We start from the raw sequence: 26,540 nt of genomic DNA on the forward strand, positions 1-26,540 counted from the left end.
GTGTGCGGTGCTACGGGGATTTTATGTTTAATTGTTGCAGGAACAGTCAGACCATTTTCCAGAGAGGCTGCACCATGTTACATTCCACCAGCACTGCCTGAGCATATTCCTATTTCTTCTTGCCGCCACTTATTATCTGACTTTTGATTGCAGCCGTCTTAGTGGGTATGAGGTGGTATCTCCTCACAGTTTTGATTTGCATTTTCCTGATGACTAAGAATGTTGACTGTCCTTTCTTATGCTTAGTGGCCACCTGTATCCATGTCTTCTTTGGAGAAATATCTATCCGGATCCTTCGTTCGTTTTTAAAAATTGGATTATTTGTCTTTATCGTTGAGTTGTAAGCCTTCTTTACATATTCTAGATAGAAGTCCCCTATCATAGACTTTTTTCTTTTTATTTATTCTTGAGTATTTTATTTTGTAACGCTACTGGAATTGCTTTCTTATTTTCATTTTCAAATTGTTCATTGCAAGTGTGCAAAAGAAAACTACTTTTTAAATACAAATCTGTGTCTTGCAATCTTGCTAAACTCATTCTAATACTTCTCATAGTTTTTTGGTGGATTCCTTAGGCTTTCCTGGATACATAATCATGTTATCTGCAAACAGAGACAGTTTTGCTTCTTCCTTTTCAGTCTGGATGTTGTTTATTTGTCTTGCAGCTGTTTTGGCTAGAACCTCCCGTGCAGTGTTGAATAGAAGTGGTGAGACAGATATCTTTGTTTTGTTCCTTCCTGTATCAAGTTGATGAAGTTTCCTTCTATTCTTAGTTTTAGGTTTTTTGAGGCAACGCTGAATCCTTAATCCACAGTCCACTGAACGAGGCCAGGGGTGGAACCCACAACCGCATGGTTACTCATCGGATTCGTTTCCACTGAGCCCCAGCGGGAACTCCTCAGCTCCATTCTTTAGCCACTCAAGTCTGTTTGGAACAGAGTCTGATAATCGCCCTCCCCCAGCTTCGGGCATGTGTGTGTAATACCAGGCGACACTGAACATGCCCGATGTGCAGGGTCTGGTGTGGTGAAAAGTGTTCCCGTGGGATCTTATTTAGTGCTAACAAGAGTGGGGTAGCTGTTCCTAACTCACCTGAAGCTCAGAGAGGTTAAGTAACTGGACCAAGGTCACAGAGATATAGCTATATCACACAGTGATATAGCACAGACTTGGACATGGGTCTGTGTGATTCCAGAATCTGGTGTTTTGTTTTTTGTTTTTTGTTTTTTGTTTTTTTTTTTTTTGTCTTTTTAGGCACCTGTGGCATATGGAAGTTCCCAGGCTAGGGGTCAAAACAGAGCTGTAACTGCTGGCCTACCTAGGCCACAGCCACAGCAATGCCATATCTGAGCCGCGTCTGAGACCTAAGCTGCAGCTCTCGGCACTGCTGAATCCTTAACCCATGGAAAGAGGACAGGGACTGAACCCACATCCTCAGGGACACTAGTCAGGTTCGTTACCACTGGGCCGCAATGGAAACTCCAGAATCTTTGCTCTTCACCACAATGTCACACTATGTTATGTCTTCGATTTTATCTGATTCACTGAAAAAATGTGAGACGTGAGACAAGTCTTAGTTCTCAAGGACCATGGGAGAGAGATCTGTGGCCAGTGGTAACAAATCCAAAGGATACCAACCCGAAGGCCACACGGCAGCGGGGGGTGAGGAGGGGGCAGCTTTCGGGACAGAGAGCATCTCCCCAGACACTACGGGAGCTCCTGGGGAAGGCAGAGGACCGCTGCTGTGGCCGAAGTTGGAAGTGACCTCTGCCTTATTCCTTTGGGGCCCACAAACCAGATAATAAGGTGGCTACCAAGACAGGAAAGGTCACCCAGAGACGCAAGGAAAATGGGAGCTCACGACGGGCCTCCATCCAGTGGAGGTGTCACTTGGGCTGAGGCTGGGCTAGACCTGATCCTGGGATGGACACTTTGGACAGAGAAAAGAATCTAGCCTGGCCGCTACCTAGAGATACAGGGAGGCATATTGGTGAGAGAGACGGGACTGCAGGGGAGGGACCAGGGGAAAGCTGGACTTGTCGGTACGACAGGGAGGCACTGGGGAGGCGGGTGTACGTGTGCAATGGGCTTTGTTGAGCATCTGCCATCATGGAGAAGCAACCCCAGAAGAGGGCTTGCAAGAATGCCAGTGTGATAGGGCTAACATCGCGTTTCCTGGCAAGTCCAGGTTCTCCCTCTTTGGTTTAGCTTTTCTCTGGGATGGGCCAGCAGTAAAAGCAACCATTGAACGGAGCGTCTCAGGACATTTATTTGTTCTGATTACAAGGCTGGGGGTGGGGCGCAGCGGAACAGGACTTGTTAGGGGTGTGAGGGCTGGCTTGGCTGGAGGGGCTGAAGCAGCAGGGGTTCGAGTGCAGGGAGCTGAAGAGCACAAACGTGCAGCAGCTGAACTAGGAGGAGAGGTGTGAGGGGAGGGGTAAGCAATGCGGGGGCAGCAGGAGCAATGGCAAAGGTTGAGGCCCCAACGCCCCCCATCCCATCCCATCCCCAGATCCCTCTTTTTTTCCCTTAAGTTAAAAAACAATTCCTTGAGGCAGTTCAGGCGACAAGGAGCAGAAGTCACAGGTTGGAGAGCCGAGTCTGCTCTGGCCAGCAGAGCCAGGTTCTGGCCTGACAGCGGCTCAGGCCTCCTCCGCCGTGGCATCGATGCCCGCGTACGTGAAGTTCTCAAACAGTGACATGTTTACGTAGGCCTGGGGAGCAGAGCAAGCTTTAGTGGGGGCCGGGGGTGCTGGAGCGCCTGGCTCGGGGGTCCTTGACGTCCACGTGGTTGGGGTAGGTGAAGAGACCCTGCTTTGCTCTGGAGACTCAGGGCGACCTCAGGGCACGGTGGTCCCCACCAGCCCAGAGCAGCAAGGTCATCCGACCACAGTTGCAGGCTCACGTGAGAGATTTTTTTTTTTCTTTTCCTTGTGGCATATGGAGGTTTCCAGGCTAGGGGTCGCATCAGAGCTACAGTGCCAGCCTACACCACGGCCACAGCAACGCCAGAGCCGAGCCCTGTCTGTGACCTACAGCACAGCTCACAGCAATGCTGGATCCTTAACCCATTGAGCAAGGCCAGGGATCGAACCCACATCCTCATGGATCCTAGTCAGGTTCGTTAACTGCTGAGCCACGAAGGGAACACCGTGCGAGAGATTTTGACACAGCTGTTAGATAGGAGGTTTTTCCTGCCCTCAGGCAATAAACTGACTGTGCATGCGCTCATTCGTTCATTTCCTTATTCATCTATTCATAAGACTATTTTTGATAATTTACCCATTTGTATGGTTATTTGATCATTTCTTCATTCTTAAGATAGTTTAATAATTTCCGTAACTATGTTATTAATTAAGTCACAGGAAGAACTCTTTTCACATTACTCATTTAGATGTATTTGTTCATTTATAGTTATTTGAAATTCATTTATTTATATGGTTATTAGATTCAGTTTGTATTGATTATATTTAAATTTTTTATTGACCTTTGCTGATTTACAATGTTGTATCAATTTCTGCTGTATAATAAAATGATTCCTATATATATATATATATATATGGGACACAAAGCTAACCTATATATATATATTATGAATATATATATATATACACTCACATCTGGAAGTTCCTGGGCCAGGGATTGAACCCAAGCCCCAGCTGTGACAATGCCAGCTCTTTAATGCACTGAGCCGCCAGGGAACTCCCTGCACTCCTTTTTTAGTATTCTTTTCCCCTATGGGTTATCACAGGACGTTGCATGTGGTTCTCTGTGCTGTGCAGTAGGACCTCGTTGATCGAGTCAGTTATTTCATTACTGCTTATTTGGATGATTATTGTATCATCCGTCCACTAATTCTGTTCATTCATTCATTCACTCCGTTCTGTCTCATTCATTCATCCATCCATCCGTTTGGCGAGGGGAGGGGTGGGTCCTAGATGAGAATGGGCTGATGGCCCCAAGTAGAGGAGGACAGGCAGGGAGTCTGGGACCCAGGATCCAGGGGAAAGGACTGGCTGCTGAGGCTGACTTTACAAGGGTCTAGCATCCAACCCATTGAGAGCTGGAAAGGGGGGCTGCATGCCCAGGCCTGGCCCAGCTAGGCTGCAGCTAGTGGGGGGGACAGGGACCCAGAGGCTCCTGTTAGGAGACCCTCCCAGTCTCCTGGGGAACACAAAGGTGCTGCCCCGCGGCCGTGAGCTTGGTGAGCCCCGGCTCCGTCACCCCAGTCTCCTCACCTTCCTGGCTTCCAGCATTCGGCCCAGCTGCAGCGCGATCTGGGCAAAGGGAGGTCGCTCGTAGGGACGGTCCCGCCAGCACTGGCGCATCAGCTCGTACCTGCCAGGGGGCAATTGCTGAGATGAGCGGTCGGGGCGTTTGGCGGGGCGGGGCCGCGGGGCTCAGGGCTGCGGGCACTCACACTTCATCGTCACAGTTGCGAGGCTGCTCCATGCGGTAGCCCTGTGGCAGCTTCTCGTAGAGCTCGGCGCAGGTCATGCCGCAGTACGGGGTGCCCCCTGTGGGCGGGGCCAAGCTCTCTCAGCCCCGCCCCGCCGGGGCGGGGGCGGGCGAGGTGGGCGGGCGAGGTGGGCGGGTGGGGGAGGGGGACCCTCTGCGGAATGGGGGGGCGGTCAGGGACTCACCGAGGCTCACGATCTCCCAGAGGAGGACCCCAAAGGACCAACTGAAATGAGGAGGGTGCACTTAGTTACCTTCCAGGCCCCCAGGCCCAGCAGCTTCGCGTCTACCTAGCCCAGCGGCGCAGCCCGGCCCAACCGCGGCCTGTCTGCTCTGCAAGGATCTGGCCTTGGCCAGCTCTTGTCTCTGCTCCAAGGAGATTCCTTCACGGCCCTCCCAGGATCGAGATAATCATTGCTCGCATAGCTCACATTTGTACTGAATACTTACCGTGGCCCAGGCACTGATCCTTTCATGGATATGTTAATTCGTTTAACCCTCACACCTGCCCAGAGATATAGGTGCTATTATTATCCCCATTTTACAGATGGAGACAGGGAGGCACTGAGATAGTGCCCAAAGTCACGCAGGAAGTGACAGAGCTGGGAGGCAAACCCTGGCAGCCTGACTTCAAAGCCCTGGCTCTTAACCGCCTCTTACACTGTAACAACACCTGCACAGATAAGAAGCCGAGAGACCAGGGTGGGAGTTCTCATCATCGGGGGAGAGAAGCAGGAAGTGGGCAAGCAGTGGTCAGAGGGATGGTTGGTGTTGTGACAGTGAGCCAGGCAGGCCAAGGGCTTGGGGCAGAGCTAGGGCAGGCCAGGTTCCCTGGAGAGAGGGGCAGGGGTGTGCCAAGGTGGCCACGTGGAGGAGGGAGTGCCGAGAGGGCGTCTTGGGGGTCGCCCTCTGGTCGGTCCTCAGGTGGGGTGACCTGCCCTTCGGAGAGGAAGGTGGGAGCATCCTTCCAGAGGTGTCTCCATTCACCCAGGCGTTATCTGCCAGCATTCTCAACCTTCTCCAAGGTATCCCTCCGACTCTTAGTCAAGCACAGCCCTAAACCACCTCTACTCCCATCCCAACCCTGAGACACCTCCTGAGACAAAGCTTCCTTCCAGCCGGCCCCCCGTCTTCCCACTCATATGCTGGGCATGGCCAAGGTATGGCCGGGACCCATCCGTGTCACACCTGTGTCACACCTGGAGCACACTCTAGGGATGGCCAAGTCCTGCCTTGGACTACCTGAGACATGTCACACCTAGAAGCATCCTCGGGGACCCAAACCCTCCCGCCCTCCCCATCTCACCCTCCCCCCACTCACACGTCACTCTTGGTGGTATAGACGCTGTAGTTCAGGGACTCGATGGCCATCCAGCGCACGGGGAGACGCCCCTGGGAGGGAGTGGGTTTGAGGGGTCGGGTGAGGAGGCAGGGCCTGGTTAGCAGGTTGTCGGGGGCAGGGCCAGGCGCAGGCACCGACGGCATGAGACTCACCATCGTCTTCTTCACGTAAACCTCCTCCCCTCGAGAAAGGCCGAAGTCTGCGATCTTGGAGGCCAGGTTCTCTCCAACCAGCACATTCCGGGCAGCCAGGTCCCTGTGGATGAACTTCAAGCAGTGTCAGAAGTCAGGGAAGCCTGAGATGACGAGCAGGCTCTGGTCTCCAGGGCCGGCGAGGGGTCCAGCCCCATGGCTGGCTGCGTGGGGCCCTCCATGCCTTTAAGGAGCCCCTTCCTCTTCTTCCCACCCACTCAGACCTCATCCTGGGTCAGGGACTCCTGCCTAAGAAAAGACACGAAGCTGGCTGTCATCCCTTCCTGCTGGTGACCATGGCCATGGCCAAGTTCTGGCTGGATCCCTCTCCTGGGACAGCAGTGCTTTTCCCCAGTGACCACACTACACCTTCTACTCTGGATGCTCCTGGACCCTGTCGCTTCTGACCTCTCCTCCACCCTGACCCCAGGGATGAGAGTGGAAAGGCCCTTCTCTCTCAAAGGGACCTTCTCCCTTGAGTTGCAGGCCCTCCCCCTGGGCTCCCCGCTTCTTCAGAGACCTCTCTCCACCTTGGCTCCTTCCCCTCTGCTTTCAAAGACATTAGAGGCTTAACCAACTTCAGAATATGCCTCCTCTCAGTCTCACATCCCCTCCTGCTACTGTCGCCTCTCTTTTCCTTCAGGCACGGTGTCCTTGAACTTGGGCTTGGGCCTCCCCTGTCTGCTCCACCATCCAGATTCTCCTGGTGAGTCTCACCTACTCCCTGGCCACTAGCACCACCATCTGTGAAGTGGCAGCTCCCAGACGGTTGTCTCCGGCCCAGGCCTCCCTCCTGAGTCCTCGGCTGGCATCTACAACCGCTAAGCCAACACCTCCACCATGACGACCCACGGATGCGTCCAACGCAACACCTTCTCCAGACTTGCTTCTCATCCTGTGTTCTCTCACCTACTCGCCCGGGCCAGCAACTTGGGGGGTCACATCCTTCTGTTCACTCCTCAATCCCACATCCAATCAGAGCCTGCTGATTTTAGCTCCCCAAGTCGGCCCTCGGGTCTCCCCTCCTTGCTCTAGTCCACCTTCCCCCAACACACACGCACACACACCTGTTTCTCACTCAGGTACTGCATGCCATTGGCAGCATCACTGGCAAAACGCAGCAGCTGCCGGGAGCTGAGGGTGGAGGCTGTTCCATGTTCCCGGGCAAAAGCTGGGTCAGTTTCCAGAACGCGGCTCTTCCGCAGAAAATCGAGCAGGTTCCCATAGGGGGCATATTCGATAGCGATATACAAGTAACCTGGGAGGTGAGGGGTATGGGGCGGTGGCTTATACTCGGGCAACTTAGGGTGGCAGCCGGCACCCCATGGCACTAGGCACGGAACCTGACGCACGAAGGGGAGTCGTTCGTGACTTTCCGTGTTCTGAAGCCCCGCCCAAGCTACTGATGTGGAGGTGACAGCTGATGATGCGGCTTGGGTAGAAGGGGTAGGTGATGACTCGGGGTCTCACCTCGGTTCTCACAGGCTCCCAGAAGGTTGATGATGTTGGGGTGATGCCCCAATTTGCACAGTACTTCCAGTTCTCCCGCGAAGTCACGATGGTCATTTTCAGAGGCGTACTCTGTGTAGATAAATATCACTTTTGCCAGAAATAGCGCTAGAGAAAAGGGCATGGGCTGCTGAGGGCTGGGGTCAGTTGCCAGGGGGATCTGCGGGGCACAGGAGGGGGTCCCGGCTGGGGCGGGGCCACTCCCGGCGGACCTTTCAGCATCTTGATGGCCGCGTTCATCTTGAGCCCGTCCTTCTTGATCATGGCCCGGATGACCTGGCCGAAGTTGCCCTCCCCAATGAGGTCCTCAAAGGTGATGTCCTCCCACTCCAGCACCGGGTAACTCAGGGGCTCAGGCGGTGGTTTTGGCCGCCGGGTCAGTGTCAAGGTGCCTGAGCTGAACTGCAGGATGGTCTCCTCGCCCTTCATAGGATGGGACAAGAGGGCAGACAGTCCATAAAGAGACGGGGCAGCAAGATGCACAGACAGGCAAGGAGCGAGGCCACGAACGCACGGAGACCCAGACAGAGGGCACCCTGGTGGCCAGCCAGGGATAGACAGACAGAGGACGCATACTGAGACAGAATCACATGAGATGGAGCTGCAGGGGGGCCGTTGGGTGGACAGACGTCCACATGCAGCAGCCGCAGCCGGGGATCAGGTGTGGGGGCTCTGGAAGAACAAGGAGTGGGTGAGCCTGCCAGAAGCCATGACATGGGTCCATGGAAGGACGCTCCTTCTAACATTTACAGCAGAAAGGAACTGGAATGAGCTCTCGTGGGGAGCAATGGGCTTCTCATCACTGTGCTGACCCCACAACAAGGCGTTGGTTTTGTCGTCAGCGATGCTCTGGAGGGGATTCCAGCCCAGGGCAGAGGCACACTGTACACTGGTTGAGCACCCACTCCATGCTAAGCCCTGAGCTGCTGGGAGCCAGGGGCAGGGGTTTTCTTTTTCACTGCAGCAGAAATAGAGATTGCCACTGTCCACTCACCTCGGCCACCCACAGCTCTCAAACCACCTGAAACCTGAAGCCTAACAAAGAGGAACACCTGCTCCCCCACCTGTGTCAGAGCTGGGCCACCTGGGCCGGGCTGATAGCAAGAAAAGGAAACAGGTGAACCGGACCACAGGTGCGGCCCATGGGAGAACCAGAAGAAGGCTTGGGACAGACCCGGTTGGGGGGGGGGGCTCCCTATGTGAGCTGCAGCCCAGCTTGATGGGCGGGGGCTGAGGACACAGGTCCTTGGATTCGCTCGAACCGTGGACAGCTGAAGGCGCAGGCCAGCGTGCACATGCTTGTTTTAGTGGCGGCCAGTGTGCAGGGGCACCCGTGAGGGGGACACATGGACATGTGCGGGTGGGGAGCACAAGCAGAGGGAGCCAGGCGTACCTACGTGGGGGGCACTCACAGGGATATACAGGCACACTCACATCCGGCGTATGCGTTCACACGCACGCACACCTGCACGCAGGTGCAGAGAGCGGTACATCCCGATATACATTACGGGCTGCTTTTCCACTGCTTCCCTCCACATTCGTCCCGTGACCCTCCCCCACCACAGCAGGGGCTGCTTTCTGCACACACTGACCTCAGAGGGAGGCCAGCGCAGCGGGGAACAAGGAGGCCGATTGAATCTCTGAATCTAAAGGGAGTTTTTTTTTTTTAAAGGCAGGGCAGAGACAATAGCCTGGGACACTAGGCTTTTCTATCACAAGGATCAGCCCTTGAGCGAGAAGAGGGTTTTTTTCTTTGAAATGCCAAAGCCTGGCTGTAAATAGCAGGAGCCCAGGCGTGGAGAAGTAAGGGCAGAGTTCAGACCTTAAGTGACCACATTCGGGACGATCCAGAGGAGAGGGAGATGGGAGGAGGTGACCAGATGAGGGGAGGCCGGGTCCCTGAAGAGGAGCCAGGACCCCCACCCCCACCCCCACCCTTCAGTGTGAGCCTGCGGCTGGAGGGGCATGGACCACAGAGGAATAGAAAACCCAGGTTTAAGGGAAGCCAAGAAAAGTGGAGGCCGGGCGTCTTCTCTCAAGGAGGGACAGGTGAAGCTGCAGGCCCGGCTCAACGTGAGGGTACAAACAGCGGTAGGAGGGGCTGCAGCCATGGGTCTGAGGGCCACAGAATATGCTGCCCTCTGCAGGGGACAGGGAAGCACCTCGCAGGGAAGCACCTCGCAGGGAAGCACCTCGCAGGGAAGCACCTCGCAAGGAAGCACCTCGCAGGGAAGCACCTCGCAGGGAAGCACCTCGCAGGGAAGCACCTCGCAAGGAAGCACCTCGCAGGGAAGCACCTCGCAGTCTCCCCAAGGAGGCCCTGGGATTTGCAAGGATGGAGGCTGGATGAGAAGCCGCAGGGTGGGAGTTCCCTTAGTGGCTCAGCGGTTAACGAACCCGACCAGGATCCATAAGGATGTGGGTTCGATCCCTGGCCTTGCTCAGTGGGTTAAGGATCCGGTGTTGCCGTGAGCTGTGGTGTAGGCTGGTGGCTACAGCTCCGATTTGAGCCCTAGCCTGGAAAGTTCCGTATGCATGGGTGTGGCCCTAAAAAGAAAAAAAAAAAAAAAAAGCAAAAAAACATTGCCTGAGTGCCCTGCTGGCAGGAGGCCACAGGAGGGCTGAGGACCTCAGACAGGGATGCGGATGTGTGCACATGGAGGCTGGCTCGCAGGTGCAGGAGGCCCTGCCAGGACAGAGGCCGGCATGAGCCCAGGTGCTCCCCATGCAGCACAGGCTCCTAGGCTTCCTTGAGCCCTGGGGAAAAGGGGGAGAATTCTGAATCGACCGTGGTGAAATGTGGACATCAATGAGGGATTCTGAACTGGGAATATGAAACATTTCACCACTGGCATAACTGGCCTCTGAGTTGAGTTCGAGTCTAGAGAAATAAAACGATACATTGCTCCCTGTGCATGTTATTGAGCGTGGTGTGACATATACACACATATGCCCCTCACACACACACTCGCACACACACTCGCAGTGTGTACCTAGGTGGAAGCAGAGAGACACAGAGTGTGCACACAGGGGCCCGGCAGTGGGCACAGAGGACTGACCGATCCCGACTGGTAGGTGAAGGTGCGTCTGCGATGCAGGCAGCTCCTGCGGATGCACGCCAGGGTTAAGAGGGCAGCCAGGATGGTGAGGCAGGTGGCGGACACCGAGCCCACCACAGCCAGGACCAGCTGCGGATCCAGGCCCTCTTCCACGGCCTGCACCTCCTGGACGGGACGCTCGCTCTGCAGCCCTGGACATGAGAAGAGGGCAGATCACAGGGACGCCAGTGTCAGGAACTCAGAGGCCACCGTGGGATCACGCGGAGGGAGAGGTCAGAGATCTCAGCACAGGGAGGGGCGTGGAGGTCAGGTCTAGGGCCCGGTGGGTTGCTGGCATGACACGTGCCATTTCCCCAGCGCTAGGATAAGGGGTCATTAAAAAGGGAAGGGTCAGGGTCCCTAGTACCGGCCTTGTGTCACTTGTTGGGAGGGGCCGGGGATGCCCTGGCTCCGAGGCAGGGCATCAAGCGGCAGGGAGAGCACGGAGCCCGACCGTGTGGCCGGGGGGTCCCTCTGCACCCCGCCCTCTCACCGTTGCCCAACGTGGACTCCTCTACCACGTTGCTCCAGTCACCGGGGCCCTGGACGCTGGCCCGCACGCGGAACAGGTAGCGCGTGCTGGCGTTGAGGCCGCGGACGATGGTGCTCGTCTCCTCGGGCCTGTCCACGTCCATCCACAGCGGGTCTCCTGAGCCCCCGGCCACCTGCACCTCCACGATGTACTTGGATATAGGCCCAGCCGGAGCCTCTGGGCGCTGCCACACCAGCTGGATCTCCGAGTCTGAAAGCGCCTGGGCGTGGAGGTGTCGGGGGGCTGGGGGTCCTGGGGAGATGGGGGTGGGAAGGCAGATGGGACCAGGCTGTGTGGCCGCGGGGTCAGAGAGAGTCCCTCTAGCTGTGTCCCCGGCTCTGTGGACCCCGGAGTGGCAGCCACCTGCCAACCTCCTCCTGCCTCTCCCGATGGCCTCCTTCGCCCCTGAGCTTCCACTTCCCCGGTTCTCCCTTCATCCCAAGTCTTCCCGGGTCCTCCGCACATCTTCCCCAAGTGCCATGTGCTCCACGGCCCCGCATCCTCGCCATGACACCTGCTCTCCACATGAGCCCTGACCTCCCGTGCTCCCTTGTCCTGCAGGCTCCTGGTGGCCTGGACCCTCCCCTGTGTCACCTCTGCCTGACATCCTAGGTCCTCCTTGTGCCCCTGTTTTCGTGCCCTGCGTTCTCTCCGCGTCCGTCCGGGCTCCCATAACCTCCCACGTCCTTCTGGGTCTCCTGTGGTCCTGCGTCCCCTATCCTCCCGTGTCTTGAGCCCGCCACCCCTTCCCGAGCATACCGCTGGGGGGCAGAAGCACGCGCGCAGGGGGTGAGGCTGGGCCCAGGAGGGTACAGTGGTACAGCCGCACGTCCAGCTGGTAGTGGGTCCCAGGCGTGAGTCCCGTCAGGAGGGCGGTGCGGGCCTGGGGGGACGAGACGTTCTCCCGCCGCTCCTGTCCCCGGGCCCCGTCCCACAGGCGCAGCAGGAAACCATCGCCCACCAGTGGCCCCGGCACCGAGGGTAAGGACCAGCTCACTCGCAGCCGGTCGGGGCCCTCCACATGCCAGCCCTCTAGCCGTGGCTGCAACAGGGGCTCTGGGGCCAGAGGTCAGGGGTCAGAACGGTCCGGCGGGTCCCTGGCTGGATGGGATAGTGATCCCCAGGGTACAGCGGGGGGGGGGGGGGGGGACACCCCTCAGCGGGAAAGGCAGGGGCCCCTGGGGTGGACAGGACTTGACAACCCTGCGTGCACAGGACAGTAACCCCTGGGGGCGGGGAGAGGGATGGGTCTTGGCTCCTCACCAGGACAGTCGGTGGTCATGAGGGCGGGAGGCCCCCAGGCCCCCTCCCCGCCTTCCCCTGGCCGGTTCAGCTGCGCGCGGACGCTGTAGCCTGTCTTCGGCCTCAGGTTCACCAAGGTCACGTTCTCACTGGGGTCCACTGGGGGCGGGGCGTGCAGCACACTCTGCTCAGCCCCAGCCCCCTCCAGAAGCCACCACTCCCCCTTCAGCCCCTCTCTCTTCTCCCTCCCTTTCCACCCCCTCTCCCCTCATCGCTACCTGACACCCCATCCTGCCCCAGCCCCCCCTCGCCCCAGCCCCCCCTCACCCACGATGGTGGACCAGGCCATGGTGCTGTCCTGGGGCCGGTAGTGCAGGCGGACGGAGGCGATGGGTCCGTCCCCAGAGAAGGAGACCAGCGGCGAGACCAAGAGCTGGCGGCTCTGCTTGGCCAGGAGCCGGGGGGCGCTCAGGGGCACTGGGGGCACTGCCAGGAGACTTGGGGTAAGGCAGGGCCCAGACGGCCCACCCGGTCCTCAGAAACATGGGGGGCTCTGTGCTCCGGGCATCGAAGACACTTCTAGGTCTTGGTTTAGATCTCGGGACCCCCTGGGCTGCGGAGGGGTCAAGTTCAACAGATGGCCAGAGCGGCCAGGGCCTGCAGGGACAGCTCGCGGCACAGGGACTCAGCAATAAGGACACGAGGGGGTCCCAAGAGATTTGTGTGTGTGTGTGTGTGTGTGTGTGTGTGTGTGCCTTTTTGTCTTTTCTAGGGCTGCACTCGCGGCATATGGAAGTTCCTGGACCAGGGGTCTAATCGGAGCCGTAGCCACTGGCCTACACCACAGCCTCAGCAACGCGGGATCCGAGCCGCATGTGTGACCTACCCCACAGCTCAGGCAATGCCAGATACTTGACACAATGAGTGAGGTCAGGGATCGAACCCTCCACCTCATGGTTCCTAGTCGGATTTGTTAACCACCAAGCCACGATGGGAACTCCCCAAGAGATTTTTTTTTTTTAATAATTTTTTTATGGCCACACCCATGATACATGGAGTTGCTGAGCCAGGGATTGAATCCAAATGGCAACTGCAACTGACACTGTAGCTGCGGCAACGCTGGATCCTTTAACCCACGTTCCTGGGCTGATCAAACCGCATCCTGGAGCTGCAGAGACGCTGCTGATCCTGTTGTGCCACAGCAGGAACTCCTGCAGTTGGATTCTTAATGCACTGTGTCACAGCGGGAACTCCCAAAAGATGTTAAGTGAGGGAGTGCCATGGCCAAACAGGGGCTTGGGGGAGAGCACCCCGCCCGTGCAATGCAGGGATGGACAGAGGGGTTGAAACCCTAGGCAGTGTCACCTTGCTCTCTGCTCCACCCTCGTCACTTATCACTCTCTCAATTTAACAAAAAAATGTAGGGAGTTCCCGCTGTGTTCCAGTGGTAATGAACCTGACTAGTATCCATGGGGCTGCAGGTTCGATCCCTGGCCCCACTCAGTGGGTTAAGGATCCAGCACTGACATGAGCTGTGGTGTAGGTTGCAGATGCAGCTCAGATCTGGCGTTGCTGTGGCTGTGGTGCAGGCTGGTGACTACAGCTCCGATTCAACCCCTAGCCTGGGAACTTGCATAGGACACAAGTGTGGCTCTAAAAAAAAAAAAAAAAGGTAGCATGTAATGAAGTACCTGCTTTACCTGGAGAGTTTACAGGCATGGCCTCTAATTCTGACAAGTGCCTTCAGGCAGGGCTCATGCCCATCTTAGGAATGATGAAACTGAGGCATAAAGACAAGGAACAACTGGCCTAAGGACACACGACCAGGGTTTGAACGAGGTCTGTCTGACCAGGACCACTTAAAATCGGTCCATTCTCCCCCCAAAGCTTCAGTGTGCCTGCTTGGCTCCCTCACCGGGACCACTGCCTTGACCTGCCTTAGCTTTTCTCCCCGGATTTTTGCATTAAAGCCTTAACTGGTTCCCTCGCCTCTTCCAAACATTTTCCAGACTGATTTTCTAAGAGGAATGGATGGATGGGCAAACGGATGAATGGGGCAGTGGGGCGGTGCGGGGGGAGGTCGAGGAGGACGCAGGGGTGTGGCTGAGGTGGGGGGAGAAGAGAGGCGTCAAGCAGGAATAAGCCCATCGGGAGGAAGGGCTGGTCTGGAGGAGACGAAAGTCCCACGTGGCGCCCACGGAGCCCCAGGGCCTGAGGCTCATGCATGGGGTTAGAGGTCCTGCAGGTGGCTGGGCACACAGGGGGCTCCTGAGTCACGAACCACGTAGCGTCCTCGCTGACTTCAGAACCAGACCTCCGTGACCATGGAGGCCCCACCAAATGAGTCTGGAGCCCAGGAGAGGGGTCCCGGCTGCAGGTCATACTTGGGAGTTGCTAAGGAGCAGCTGAAATCTTAGGATAGATGACGTTTTAACTAATGACAGCAATAAATGTCAACATGACACTGAGCACAGACCCTGCGCCAGGCACTGTGCTAAATGCTTAAATGCATCATTGAATTTCACCTTCACAGCAGCACCTATCAAGGGAGTGCTAATATCCTCATGTGACAGAGAGACCAGCCCCGACGGGGCTACGTAACTTCCTTAGGCAGTGGAGCTAGAATGTGTGGTGAGGATTCAAAGCCAAGTTGTCTGTGTTCAAAGCCTGGGAAGAGAGCGCAATGAAAGGCTGGAGATAGGACCCTGGGGCCACACGGGTACTCCCTGGTGGCGGAGGGGGCGGCAGAGTAGTGGGAGAGAGAGGGGAGCAGACTGAGACTGAGAAGAAGGGAAGGTGAGCCGGGGTGGGGTGGGGTGGGTGGGAGTCAGGAGCACAGGGAAAGAGGAGCCTGGGGGCCGGGGGGTTGGGGGGTGAGTGTCCAAGGCTTGCAGTGCTGGAGAAGTTGAGGGACACCTAGACCGGGGTGGGGGTGCCCTGCTCTGAGCACTCCCGGGCACTGGCAGCTCCCTGCTTATTTGCCAGGAAGCACCGCTGGGGAATGGCGCAGGTCACCCTCTGAGCTGCCCAGCCCCAGGCGCTCCCCTGTTCTAGCACTGAGTGCCCTGCGGTGTGACCCAGGGTGGCAAGTGGAGAATGTGGCATGCCAGGGGCAGAGTGACAGGCACCAAGAGTCTGCAGGGCTGGCTTTTGGGGACGTAGAGAGCAGAAGCATCACCCTGGCAAGGCTGGAGGGGGTCCCACTTCTGGGGCACAGGATGCACTTTCAGATGGGACTGAGCTGTGCTCCAGCCTGGGCACTGCCTGGCCAAGGCCTCGGGGTGATGGTAAGCCCTCCTCTCTGCCAGGGCTGTGACCTTCGACACCCTCGCCCTTCCTGCTACAAGGCCCGGACGGAGCGGGATCCGCTCGTGCCCGCTCTCGTGCCCGCTGTCCACCCTCCGTGCCTCAGGACGCACTCACCTTTAACACTGACCCTGAAGCGTCGGCTGTCTTGGCCACCAGACGTGGACACGCGGCACTCCCAGAGCCCACTGTCCTGAAGAGCCAAGCGGGGCACCTCAAACTCGGCTGTGGTCCTATCTGGCTCCACAATGGCCTTGGTGGACTGCAAGAGACAGGGGAGGGGACAGACCACTGAGAATGTGCAGCGTGGGGCAGGCACAAGTGTGTTTGTCCAGGCTGATGAAGGGACAGAGGCTGGGTGGCGGTGCCCCGACCATCAGCCTGACCCCAGTTGAGCGGTGCTTATGCCGGTGGGCAGGGCCTGCAGGAAACCTGGAGGGGCGGGGGCCGTGGGCTGGGGCGGCGGGCTGACCGGGAGCACCGTGCCGTCCGGCTTGCGGAGCTGCATGCTGCCCCGTCCTGGGAAGGGGTTCCCCGCGGCCGCACAGCTGATCCGGGGCGTCGTCTCCAAATTGAACTCCAGGTCTGAAACCATGTCCAGGATCTGGGGGATCCGGTCTGGGGAGAGAGGCCACACTCATCCTGGAGGCCCGGCAAGGGCAGACGTGTGACCGAGTTCTGCACCTTAGCCGAGGCACTATTAGTGGCCCGTCACCCAGGCCTGAAGGCCAGTGAGGTCCTGGGTGACTCCTCCAGGGCCCTCGGGCCACCTCTGATGGCCCCCAAGTCTCCCCCAGGGCCCTCCACCTCCTCCTATCCTCCCACCCCAAGACCAGCCCCCCCACCAGTCTCACAGCTGGGACGCGGGTTCGGGCCTGGATGGTTCTGGGCCCTGCTACAGAGCCTTTCGTTTCCCCTGCTTCCATGGCCCACCCAGCAGCTGGGCGCCTCTCTCAATCACGTATGTGACAGTCCTGTGCCTTTCCAACAACTCCTCGCCAGCCTATCATGGTAAGCGCCAACCTTATCTACAGCTTGCCATTCCAAGGCCCCTTGATGTGACCTCTCCTGACCCCCAGCCTCGGCTCACTGCACTGTCGGGTACCCGGGCCCAAGCCCTCAGCCTCCACCCTCTGCCCAGACTCTCTTCCCAGCCATCTTTCTCCTATCCTTCATATCCCATCTGGGATCACGCCTCTTCCCAGAAGCCCTCCCTGATCCACTCAGCCTGGTTGGGGGCCTCCTGTGGATTCCCCGCTGCTCTGGCCTGCGGCCCATCCCTAGGGACGATGTGGGCTGGGGGTAAGAACGTCCAGACCACGCGCTTCCTGGGGGCGGGACCTCGAGCCGGGAAGATGCGGTGTCTGGCGAAGGCTGACCTGTTCTGTGGGATCTCAGGGACCCATGTGCTCATACCTGACTTCTCGCAGTGCATTCCATGCCACCCCGAGGGGCAGACGCAGCCGCTGAAGCGGTCACAGGTGCCGCCGTTCTGACACTGGCACTGGAGGCGGCAGTCGGCCCCAAAGCGACCTGGGGCACAGGCTGGGGGGAGGGGCACGGGTCAGGGGGCAACGAGGGCATAGCTGGGGCCTGGATAGTGACAGGCTGGGTAGACAGGGCACCGGTCAGGTGAACAGGGGACCGTGGAGGCCTTGGCGTGTGAGTCAGGGCCCGCCTGAAGGGTCAGGGTCGAGTGTACAGATGGCTCTCTGGGTCAGGGACCGTGGAGGGTGAGTTCGTCCATACCTTCCTGGCACTGGCTTCCTCTCCAGCCAGATCCGCAAGAACAGCCATAGGGGTCCGGGAGGCAGAAGGTGAGGCCCCGGCAGCCTGATGTGCCCGGGCACTGCTCCTGGCAGCTCTGCCCAAAACGGCCCTCTCTGCAGGCTAGAAAGAGAGCATGTGGGTGGAGGGGCCTCTGTTGGGCCCCAGGGTGCCAAACCTATTTGGCACATTCACCCTGCAAGCTCCAGCCCCACGGTCTGTCTTCCCCCAGCCAGGCTGCCTCTCCTGCCCAGGTCCTAGCACAATCCTCTCCTTACCCTGCTCACAGCGGGTACCAGTGAATCCAGGGGGGCACACACACTCGCCGTCCTGGTCGTGGCAGACACCTCCATGCAGGCAGCCTGGGCATTCCTTGCTACAGTCTTGTCCCCAGCGCCCTGCTCCACAGCCTGCGGGAATGCGCTTTCAGCCTCCGACCCCCGCCCACCTGACCCTTACTATTGAGGGCAGGGGCAGCCCCAGGGGCCCAGGAAGGATCCACAGGAAGTACCCACCAGCCACCCAGCCTCCCCTCTCATCCACCACCTCTGCCCTCTGCTCCTGACCTCGCACAATGAGCCGAAAGAAGGCACTGCCCAGGGGGCTGACTTCCAGGTAGGTGGCACTGTAGATGCCGCTCGCTGATGGCTGCACCTCTGGGAGCTGCAGGAGGAACCGCCCGTCCTGGGCCTCGTGCCAGTCCAGGGTATAGAAATAGGATCCTGGGGGCATAAATGGGACAGGGGCCTCAGCATCCCATGAGAGCTGGTGTCCCCTCCCTCTGCCCACCTCTGCCCAAGTCATATCAAGGTGCGTCCTGCAGAGCCATCAGACCTGGGGCTGGGCACCAGCCTGTACCCAAGCCAGCAAGCTGGGAGGCATCCTCTTCTCCACGCACCACGAGCCACTCAGGACATCACCACGTCCTGTGCAGTCGTCCCCCCTCTGTCTCCTAAAGCTCCACTTCTCTCCGCACCCAAGGCCGTCACGCTGCTCCTCGCCTCCCGCAGCATTGCGGGCGGTCTTTCTGCCTCCAGCCTCCCCGCCTCCCACCTGTCCTCCACTCAGCAGCCCAGGAGGTTTTTCTCCCACAGACTCCTTGGCCCCTCCTCGGCTTAAGCTCTTCCATAGTGGTTCTCCATTGTCCTCGGGACAGCACCCGACCCCTTCGCACCTCATTTTCACCATCTTGGCCACTGCTTAGACCTCTGGCCCCCACACCTCTCCACACCCTGCCTGATCCTAACCTTCCTGAATTCCTGAATTCCTTGTATCTCTAGAGCAAACCTGCGGTATCTCACAGCTTCCTGCCTTTGCTCTTAGAGCTCCTCCTCCTGGGCCGTTCTCCTCCTCCTCTTTGTGTGGCTAATTCCCAGGAGCCTTTCCCTGGGGGGCCGGTGGACCCTAAATATCGGGGTCCTTGTCCCTGCCCTCCCCCTTCCTGCCTCTCTGCTCCGGAACGAACAGAGATGCTAGGGCACGCGGGGTCTGCCTGACTCCACATCTCTCATCAATTCACCGGCTGGAGCTTGGAGACAAACCCCTTGGCCCGAGAGGAGCCCTGGGACACAAGAGGCAGCCAAGGGTGTGAGAGCTGAGGCAGGAATCTTGGGGCAACACAGGAAACGGCCTCCTCCCAAGTCTGCCCAGGCCCCGGCACGTGTCTGAACAAATCTCAGGAAGAGGCCGAACCTCCCTTGCCTGTGCTGGGACGTGTGACCAGGTCTCTTCTTCCCCACGGGGACTGCAGCTCCCGGCCAGGTGGCCTAGGTGACAGCACCTGCCTCACTCTCCCAGGGGAGAATCGAGGGTGAGAGGCTAACATGGTGCTGATTTGGGGGTGATCGGGATGGAGGCAGCTGATTGTGAGGCTGCGGGTCCTCTGGGGACAGGAGGGGGACAGCTCAGAGCTAGAGATGACCCCATGCAGGTGCTTCCCACCGATCTGGTCCAGGAGAGAGGACACGCGCTGGAGGTTGGCCAGAGAGGGTACCAGGGGGAGGAAGGCCGGTGTCAGGGGCCACAGCTGGGAAATGCCGAGGGCCACGGAGGTGCTGGGGTGTCAGCGGCATGCAGCTTTCGCTGCCCACCCACTTCGGATGCCCCCCTCACCGTTACTCTTCCAGAGCACATCTGTCTGCTTCTCCTTGCGCACACGTGCCGAAAGCACAGCCGTGTCCCCCCTGTTCACCGTGTGTGTGACCTTGTCCGGGAACAGGTGCGCTGCGGGGAGGGCGGGGGGAGCGGAGGGGGCGGGGTCAAGGGCAGCTGGCCCCGCCCCCTCCACCCCCCGCCCCGCCCCCGGCGCGGCCAAACGCACCTCCCGGGCTGTTGTGCACGTAGAGGACGCGCGTGCGCCGCGGCCCCGCGCCGCCCACGCAGGAGAAGACGCCCACCAGGTCCGAGGGCTGCGAGAAGCCGCGCAGGGTCACCTGGCGCGAGCCGTTGCGGGCCAGGTGCGGGGGCTGCCAGGGCCGGGGCGTGCGCACGATGCGGTCGTCCTTCTCCAGCAGCAGCGGGGGCTCCCAGGCGTCCGAGCCCCGGCTCGCCCCGGCCTCCCCGGACACGCAGGTCAGGAAGAAGCGCTGGGGCTCGGTCAGGCGCAGGTCGGCCAGCAGCGTCAGGTCCACCGCGGCGCCTGGGCCGGGACACCGGGCTCTGATCTGGCAGGGTCCCCGCTCCCCCCTCCTCCCTCTTTGCCCCCCCACGTCCGTCCCCCTCCCTTTCTGCCCCTTTCCCCTTCCCGGCGCACTGGCCTCTTTCCCTCAAGCCTCTTCATCCTAAAAGAACAAAAACAAAAACAGACCCCCCTCTCTGGCCTCCTCATCCCCTCCCTTCTCCTGCCAGATGGCTTCCCTTTCCAGCCCAGCCCAAAGAAAGAATGATCTATGCTCCCCGGCTCCGTTTCCTCGCTTTATTCCTGGCAGACCCCTTTCCTGACCTGTCTCTGCAGCCGTGCAGCATCCAGCGAAGGGGAGCCGCCGTCCCTGCCCCCCACCACTAGGAGAGCCCCAGGAAACGGAAGTGTCTTGGAGGGACCCCCTCCTCTCACTTGGGAAATCTAGACCTGTTTACTGGGCTGGGATGGAGGGCGGGAGGGGCAGGGTTCTGCAGCCACGTGGTTGGGGAGCAGAAGGGAAGAGAGCTCTGGGCCCAGCAAAAGGCCAGAAGCCGGGAGGGCAGGCCCTGGGGCATACTTGCCCCCCCCCTCCAACACACACGCAGACACCTTGGTCTTTGCCTCCCAAAGAGCTCCCAGGCCAATGGGGAAAGAGATGTGGACATGCAGGGCGCGGTGGACGAGCGCAGAGAAGGGACACCTAGCCCATCATGGGGGCGGGGAGGCAGGGGATGAAGAGGTGCCTCCTGGGAGATGTAGCTGGAGGGTCTTCAAGCTGAGTGGGAAACAGTGGGGCTGAGAATGGGGATGGCGAGAGGTCAGTGGGAGGAAGGGCAGTCTAGGCAGAGGCTGCAGCCTGAGGAAAGGCATGGAATGAAAACTGTCGTGGTGTGGACAAGGGGGTTGTCCAGGCTCAGTGTGGCTGGGCACACAGTGTGAGGCAGCAGCACAGAGGGACCAGGAAGGGCTCCTCAGCCCCAGGATGGATCCCGTGCCTTCCCAAGCCCTTCCTACTCTGTCCCTGCCTGGTCACTGCCAAGTGGTTTACATGCTGCTTGGCTTATCAATGGGTATTCCTTGAAAGCCGGCCAGGAGTAAATGAAGCTGGCGTTTGCCGACTGCCTGATCTGGGCTGAGCACCTCTTTGTCCACTGGATCCTCACAGCCTCCGAAAGCGAATGTCTCCCCATCCACAGAGGAGGTGGTAGTAATTATTGTTAAGGCTCATCTCTTCCCCCAACTTTTCACTATCACTTCTTTTTTTATCTTTTTAGGGCCGCACCTGCAGCATATGGAGGTTCCCAGGCTAGGGGTCGAATTGGAGCAGCAGTTGCCGGCCAACCAACCGCACAGCCATGCCAGATCCAAGCCGAGTCTGCGACCTCCATCACAGCTTACGGCAACACCAGATCCTGAACCCACTGAGGGAGGCCAGGGATCGAACCCTCATCCTCATGCATACTTGTTGGGTTCATTACTGCCGAGCCACAGCAGAAACTCCCACCATCACATCTGAGTCAGTATCCTTGGGATGCTGGACCTCTCAGCTTGGGCCTGTGTTTCCATCAGCATTCCCCAGACCTGCTCCTCGCGGCTCCCTGTCTTCGTAGACGGCAAAAGCCATCTGTGATACAAGCTTTGGAGCCACCTCCTACTCCCGCTGTCATAATAATGAATGTTTACGGGAGGTCGATTGTATGCCGAGTCCTTTACCCGTGTTGTCTGATTTTATCAGCCCAGCTCTCCTGGGAGGTGGCTGTTATTATCCCAGTTTTATAGCTGGCGAATGAAGGCTCAGACAAATAACGTGCCCAAGATCATGCAGTTAATGACTGGCAGAGCCAGGCTGTGGACTCTGAGGTCCACCCCTCGAAGCACTGCACTGGCTGCCTGGTCAATTACAAAATTCCGCAAACTCTACTTCCTCAAAGCCTCTTGACTTCATCCCCAGCTCCAAGCTCGCCCTCGTTAATTAACCCTCGCCCTTCCTCCCCTGCACTGTCCCCAGATGGCCACCCCCCCTTCCTCAACTCTCCTCCAGAGTGATCCATCTAAGACCTCGTGACTGGCTGGCTACAACCTTCCATGGCTCCCCATTGCTCTCAAGATGCAGTGCTTGCTCTAGAGTCCCCTTGCTGCTCACACTGTCCCTCCTGCTGCATCCCCCGCAGGAACCTTCTCTCCCGTGCGCTTCCACGCCTCTGAGACTTGCATCTATTGTTCTGGCCGCCTGGAATGAAGATCGCCCATCTCAGCCGAGTCTTTCCAAATCTCTCATCGTCTCCTAAGTAGCATTGGTGGTATAGTGGTGGCATAGCTGCCTTCCTTGTCACCTCCTGTCCTGAGACAGTAGGCTGACTCCTCACAGCTCCTCTGGAGCTCCCTGTGTCTATCCGTGCGGCCCTCACCCCGTGGCTCGTGTCCCCTGCTGTACGGTTCTAATCCTCTTTGGGCAGCTAGCCACTTGCTCCGAAGCCCTTACCAAGCGCTCTGTGTAAATCACCCCCCTTAAGCCCCTGTAACAGCCCTAGGAGGGCAGCATCATCGAATCTGTTGTGCAGATCTGGAGGCTGTCTGCCTCTCAGCTACTGGCCTGTCACTTAGCACAGCTCCTGGAATCTTGTTGGCCCTTGAGAAATGTTTGTCAAGCAAGTAATCGAGTGAGTGTCACACACTGAAATCTTACTGGGGCCCGGAGACCCCATGCTCCCCACTGATGTTAAAATCTGATGCAGTCAGTCAATGGCTGCTCCCCTCCCCCAAGCCCTAGTGCCCGCCTGGGTTTTCCACTTTTGAGCGGGTCAGGGTGTGGATGAAAGTGATGGCAAAAACGGTAGGGTTTTCTGTGTGTGTGTGTGTGTGTGTGTGAGAGAGAGAGAGAGAGAGAGAGAGAGAGAGAGACAGAGAGAGAGGTAGGGGGGTCAGGTTCTTGGGGGCTGGATGGCAGGGAGGTTTGGGGGAGACTTACCAACATGAGAAGCCAGGAAGAAGATGCGGAGCAGCCAAGGGGGTCCCAGCCAGACCATACTCCGGAGGCTGGCCAGGCCAGCCAGGACAAGCGGGGCCCACGGTCAGTCACTCTGGGGCTGGCTGCGCAGCCTGTACGGTCAGTGCGTGTTGGTGTGGGAGGAAGAGGAAATGAGTTAGCTTGGGTGGGAGGGGTGGCAGGGGAGACGGGTGGGGAGGACCTGTCCTGCTCTGGGCCTCTGGGCCCCCTAGACCGGCCCCCACCGGGCTGGGGATGGGTGTGGCCTGGAAGGTCCTGGAATGGGGGGGGTCCCTTGAGGTGGGGGAGGGTGTGGTAAGGGCAGACCTGGGGACTGTTGGACTGGTTCTCTTCCCCTCTCTCCCCACTGTCCTCAATCTTGCCAGCGCGCAGGAGGCAGGAGGCAGGAAAGGGAGGAAGCCAGTGGCTTCCTCCTATTGAGACCGAGTGGGGGAAGGATATTGTCCTGGGGTCTCCCCTCCCCCACCACATGCACACGCTGACTCGCGTGTGCACCCAGGACACGGCTACATGGCGGTCCTGGAGAGCGGCATATATGTGTAACACAGGATCTTTGTGGTTCCAGGCATGTGCACAAAGGAACAAAAGAACTCACATTCAGGGCAAAAAAGTCCCTTTGATTCTGTCTTGAGGAACGCTCTCATTTCACAGATGGGAACACTGAGGCCTGTAGGATCTGAGGGCTTTCTGAGGTCATGGCGAGGATGGGACTTGAACTTCTGACTTGGTGGCTCCTCAAGGGCTCGTGCTAAGCAGAGCAACAGAATGCACAGGGGGTGGGGTGAGGCTCTTGCATGTACAGCCTGTAGCTTAAGCCACTAACAGAGGCTTTAGCCCATGGCCTGCCTGATTGTCATTGTCCCAGGGCACTGGGGCAGCAGCGGCCCCGCCCAGGAACTGCCCTGAGGGCTGACAGCAGCCTGGGAGCCATCCCAGCCCCTTGACAAAGGCACCAAAGCCCCCTGGATCTTGCCTCTTTTGTGTCCCTCTCCCTGTCCTGGCGCCGCTGTACCCCTGGCAGTTCTCAGAGCAGGACACGACCTGTGGGGACAGAATGCCTGCTGGTGGCAGGGTGGCGGTGGGGTGTCTGTCCTTGCGGGAGCAGAGGGAGACCATCACATGTTGGGGGCCGTCAGATGGCGGGGCTCGCCTGTGCAGACTGTGCCTCCTCTGGCCTGGACTCGAGTGGTTGGAGTACGGTGACACCTGATGCCAGCTTAGGTGACTGGTTTCCACATCCTCCCTTTGGGGCTGGGACATCTTTCTAGTCTGTTCCTGGCTGAAGGCCAGATGCTCCTCTGGACCCACCGGGCTCTAATTCGCCGTCGGGGGAAGCTGGACTCTAATTCACTGTCAGGGGAAGCTGAGCTGGTTTATGCCTGGGGGTCTTCTCAAAACCCCTGAAAACTCCCGGCAGGGACCGTGGCTCCTGGTGAAGCGTGATAAACAGAGCAGGGGAGACCCCACCCCGCCCCCACCCCCACCCCGGAGGCCTGCAGACACTCCCTTCCTAGATGCAAAGCTGGGGAGAGCTTTCTGTGGACAGGACTCAGGTGGAAGTGGGGCCGTTGGTGCCTTAGTCTTCAGCTCATCTTGGTGCCAAGAGCCTTGACTCTGGCATGAGCAGGAGCTGGAAGACGCTGGGGCAGAGGACACGTGTGTGGGACTCCCCCCGGGTTCTGGGAGAGCCCGGGGGGCCTCGTGTCGTTTTGCATACAAGCAGAGAGCACCTGGGCAGCGTCTGTTCCGGAAAAGGACAGATACTGACACAGGTGCTTGCTGGGAATGACATCTAAGGCTCTGTGACACTGTAACATGACCGAGACGGCCGTCCCAGCTGCCCTCCCCACCCTCACCTGGAAAACACAACTCCGTGGTAGTGATTTGTAGACACACACAAGGCGCATCTTGCAGCGTTTGTCTACAAGGATTTGTGTTCCAGTACAGTGTCCTCCAAGTGTAGAGGTATATTTTTACATGTGTTGAGATTATGTTGCGAGTAACTTAAACAGCATCTGTTTACCAACAGCGTGTCACAATTGAGCTCTCACTGCACAGACAGATTTTGAGCGGGTTGTGTATACAGCTGCTATTGCAAAAGGAATATTTACACCATAACGTATAGCTTAAAGTCTCAGTCCCTGGAACGCTACAGGCCAAGAATTACGTTAATTCGGCTCTGCGGTTCCACACATCGTGACCTCAACTCTCCAATCCGAAACAAAGCTGATAATGATAGAGCTAAAGCAAAGGGAATTTATTAAAAAAAAAAAAAAAAAAAAGCAAGAATAGCAGCATGATCAACGCCACACAAGGTTAATCATTCCTGCTGCCGAAGCTGCCTTCCTGCAAATAGCGGGCATTCCAGCTCTTGGCACGTGGGCACATACAGGAGTTTTGCCAGCTCGCCAGGGGTTCAGGGCCATCAGGCCTCCTAGTGGAACTCCGAAGCAGAGATTTTTATAACTCTCCATGCCACTTTACTTTCCAAATGCCATTTTTTTTTTTTTTTCTTTTTAGGGCCACACCTGCAGCATATGGAAGTTCCCAGGCTGGAGGTCGAATCAGAGCTAAAGCTGCTAGCCTACACCACAGGCACGGCAACTCAGGATCCGAGCCGCATCTTCGACCTACACCCCAGCTCACAGCAATGCCGGGTCCCTGCTGAATGAAGCCAGGGATCGAAGCCCCATCCTCGTGTCTGTGAGGATACAGCTTCAATCCCTGGCCTCACTCAGTGGGTCAAGGTTCAGCCGCTCATCAGATGCGTTTCTGCTGTGCCACGGTGGGAACTCCCCAAACGCTAAATTTTAGACGCCTTCAATTAGAGTATTGCTAGTAAGGAGCCTCAGTTGGACCTTTCCGAAAAAAGAAAGGTGCTGAAATTAGTTATCGTGTGCCCATAACAAGTGAAAAAGGACGTGTGATTTTGGACTGTCCAGGACCCAGTGCGGGGGGCAGCCTGGTGCCCACTGTGGGCCCTGGAGCTAAAGAGATCTGTGTGTCCTCCATGGTGTCAAGGGCTTTTCATGATCCTGAGAATGGCTATATATTTTTCACAGCTAATTTACAGTTTGGGGGCTGCAGGGTTGGAGAAACTGTCTGTCTTGGTCCCTTGGGTCTGCCATCACAAAATACCGCAAGCTAGGTGGCTTATAAACAACAAATGTTTATTTCTCACAGTTCTGGAGGCTGGGCATCTGCGGTCAGGGTGCCAGCATGGTCGGTGAGGGTCCTCTGTCAGGTCACAGGTCCTTATCGGGCCGAAGGGCAGGGGCGCGCTCTCCAGCCTCATTTATAGAGGTACTAAAGGCAGACCTTGGAGATACTGTGGGTTCAGCCCCAGGCCACTGCAATAAAGCGAATAACACAATAGTGAGTAACACAAAATGTTTTCGGTCGCCTCAGTGCATATCAAAATTACGTATAGGCGTCCCCACTGTGGCGTGGCGTCTCTATAGCCCCAGAA

The 26,540-nt window shown here is 58.0% G+C and overlaps 1 protein-coding gene across 37 annotated transcripts; it reads right to left on the reverse strand.

The window, feature by feature from the left end:
* Positions 1 to 2,250: 2,250 nt before the first annotated feature.
* On the reverse strand, positions 2,251 to 23,425 carry TIE1 (tyrosine kinase with immunoglobulin like and EGF like domains 1). 37 transcript variants are annotated; one of them, XM_084965295.1, is made up of 25 exons: positions 23,378 to 23,425; positions 23,033 to 23,163; positions 19,765 to 20,082; positions 19,557 to 19,667; positions 19,146 to 19,389; positions 18,011 to 18,166; positions 17,723 to 17,854; positions 17,427 to 17,567; positions 17,094 to 17,222; positions 16,150 to 16,295; positions 15,795 to 15,939; positions 12,699 to 12,857; positions 12,393 to 12,530; positions 11,889 to 12,185; positions 11,091 to 11,381; positions 10,559 to 10,749; positions 7,712 to 7,922; positions 7,461 to 7,571; positions 7,058 to 7,248; positions 5,952 to 6,065; positions 5,779 to 5,849; positions 4,643 to 4,683; positions 4,420 to 4,516; positions 4,238 to 4,337; positions 2,251 to 2,713 (listed from the first exon to the last, which is right to left on the reverse strand). In XM_084965295.1, the coding sequence occupies exons 4-25, from the start codon at positions 19,575 to 19,577 to the stop codon at positions 2,642 to 2,644; spliced, it is 3,198 nt and encodes a 1,065-aa protein (XP_084821421.1). In that variant the 5' UTR covers positions 19,578 to 19,667; positions 19,765 to 20,082; positions 23,033 to 23,163; positions 23,378 to 23,425; the 3' UTR covers positions 2,251 to 2,641. The 37 variants fall into 37 exon arrangements, 32 of the variants coding, with proteins under 32 accessions (XP_084821421.1, XP_084821433.1, XP_084821418.1 ...); XM_084965307.1 differs by having other exon boundaries at positions 16,110 to 16,295; XM_084965292.1 differs by having other exon boundaries at positions 19,137 to 19,389.
* Between the last annotated feature and the right edge of the window lie 3,115 nt (positions 23,426 to 26,540).

This window comes from Sus scrofa, chromosome 6 (genome assembly GCF_054392235.1).
Source record: "Sus scrofa isolate SSC_HxYL_T2T_F1_AM1 chromosome 6, Sscrofa_HxYL_maternal_Yorkshire_Landrace_v2.0, whole genome shotgun sequence".
Classification (NCBI taxonomy): domain Eukaryota; kingdom Metazoa; phylum Chordata; class Mammalia; order Artiodactyla; family Suidae; genus Sus; species Sus scrofa.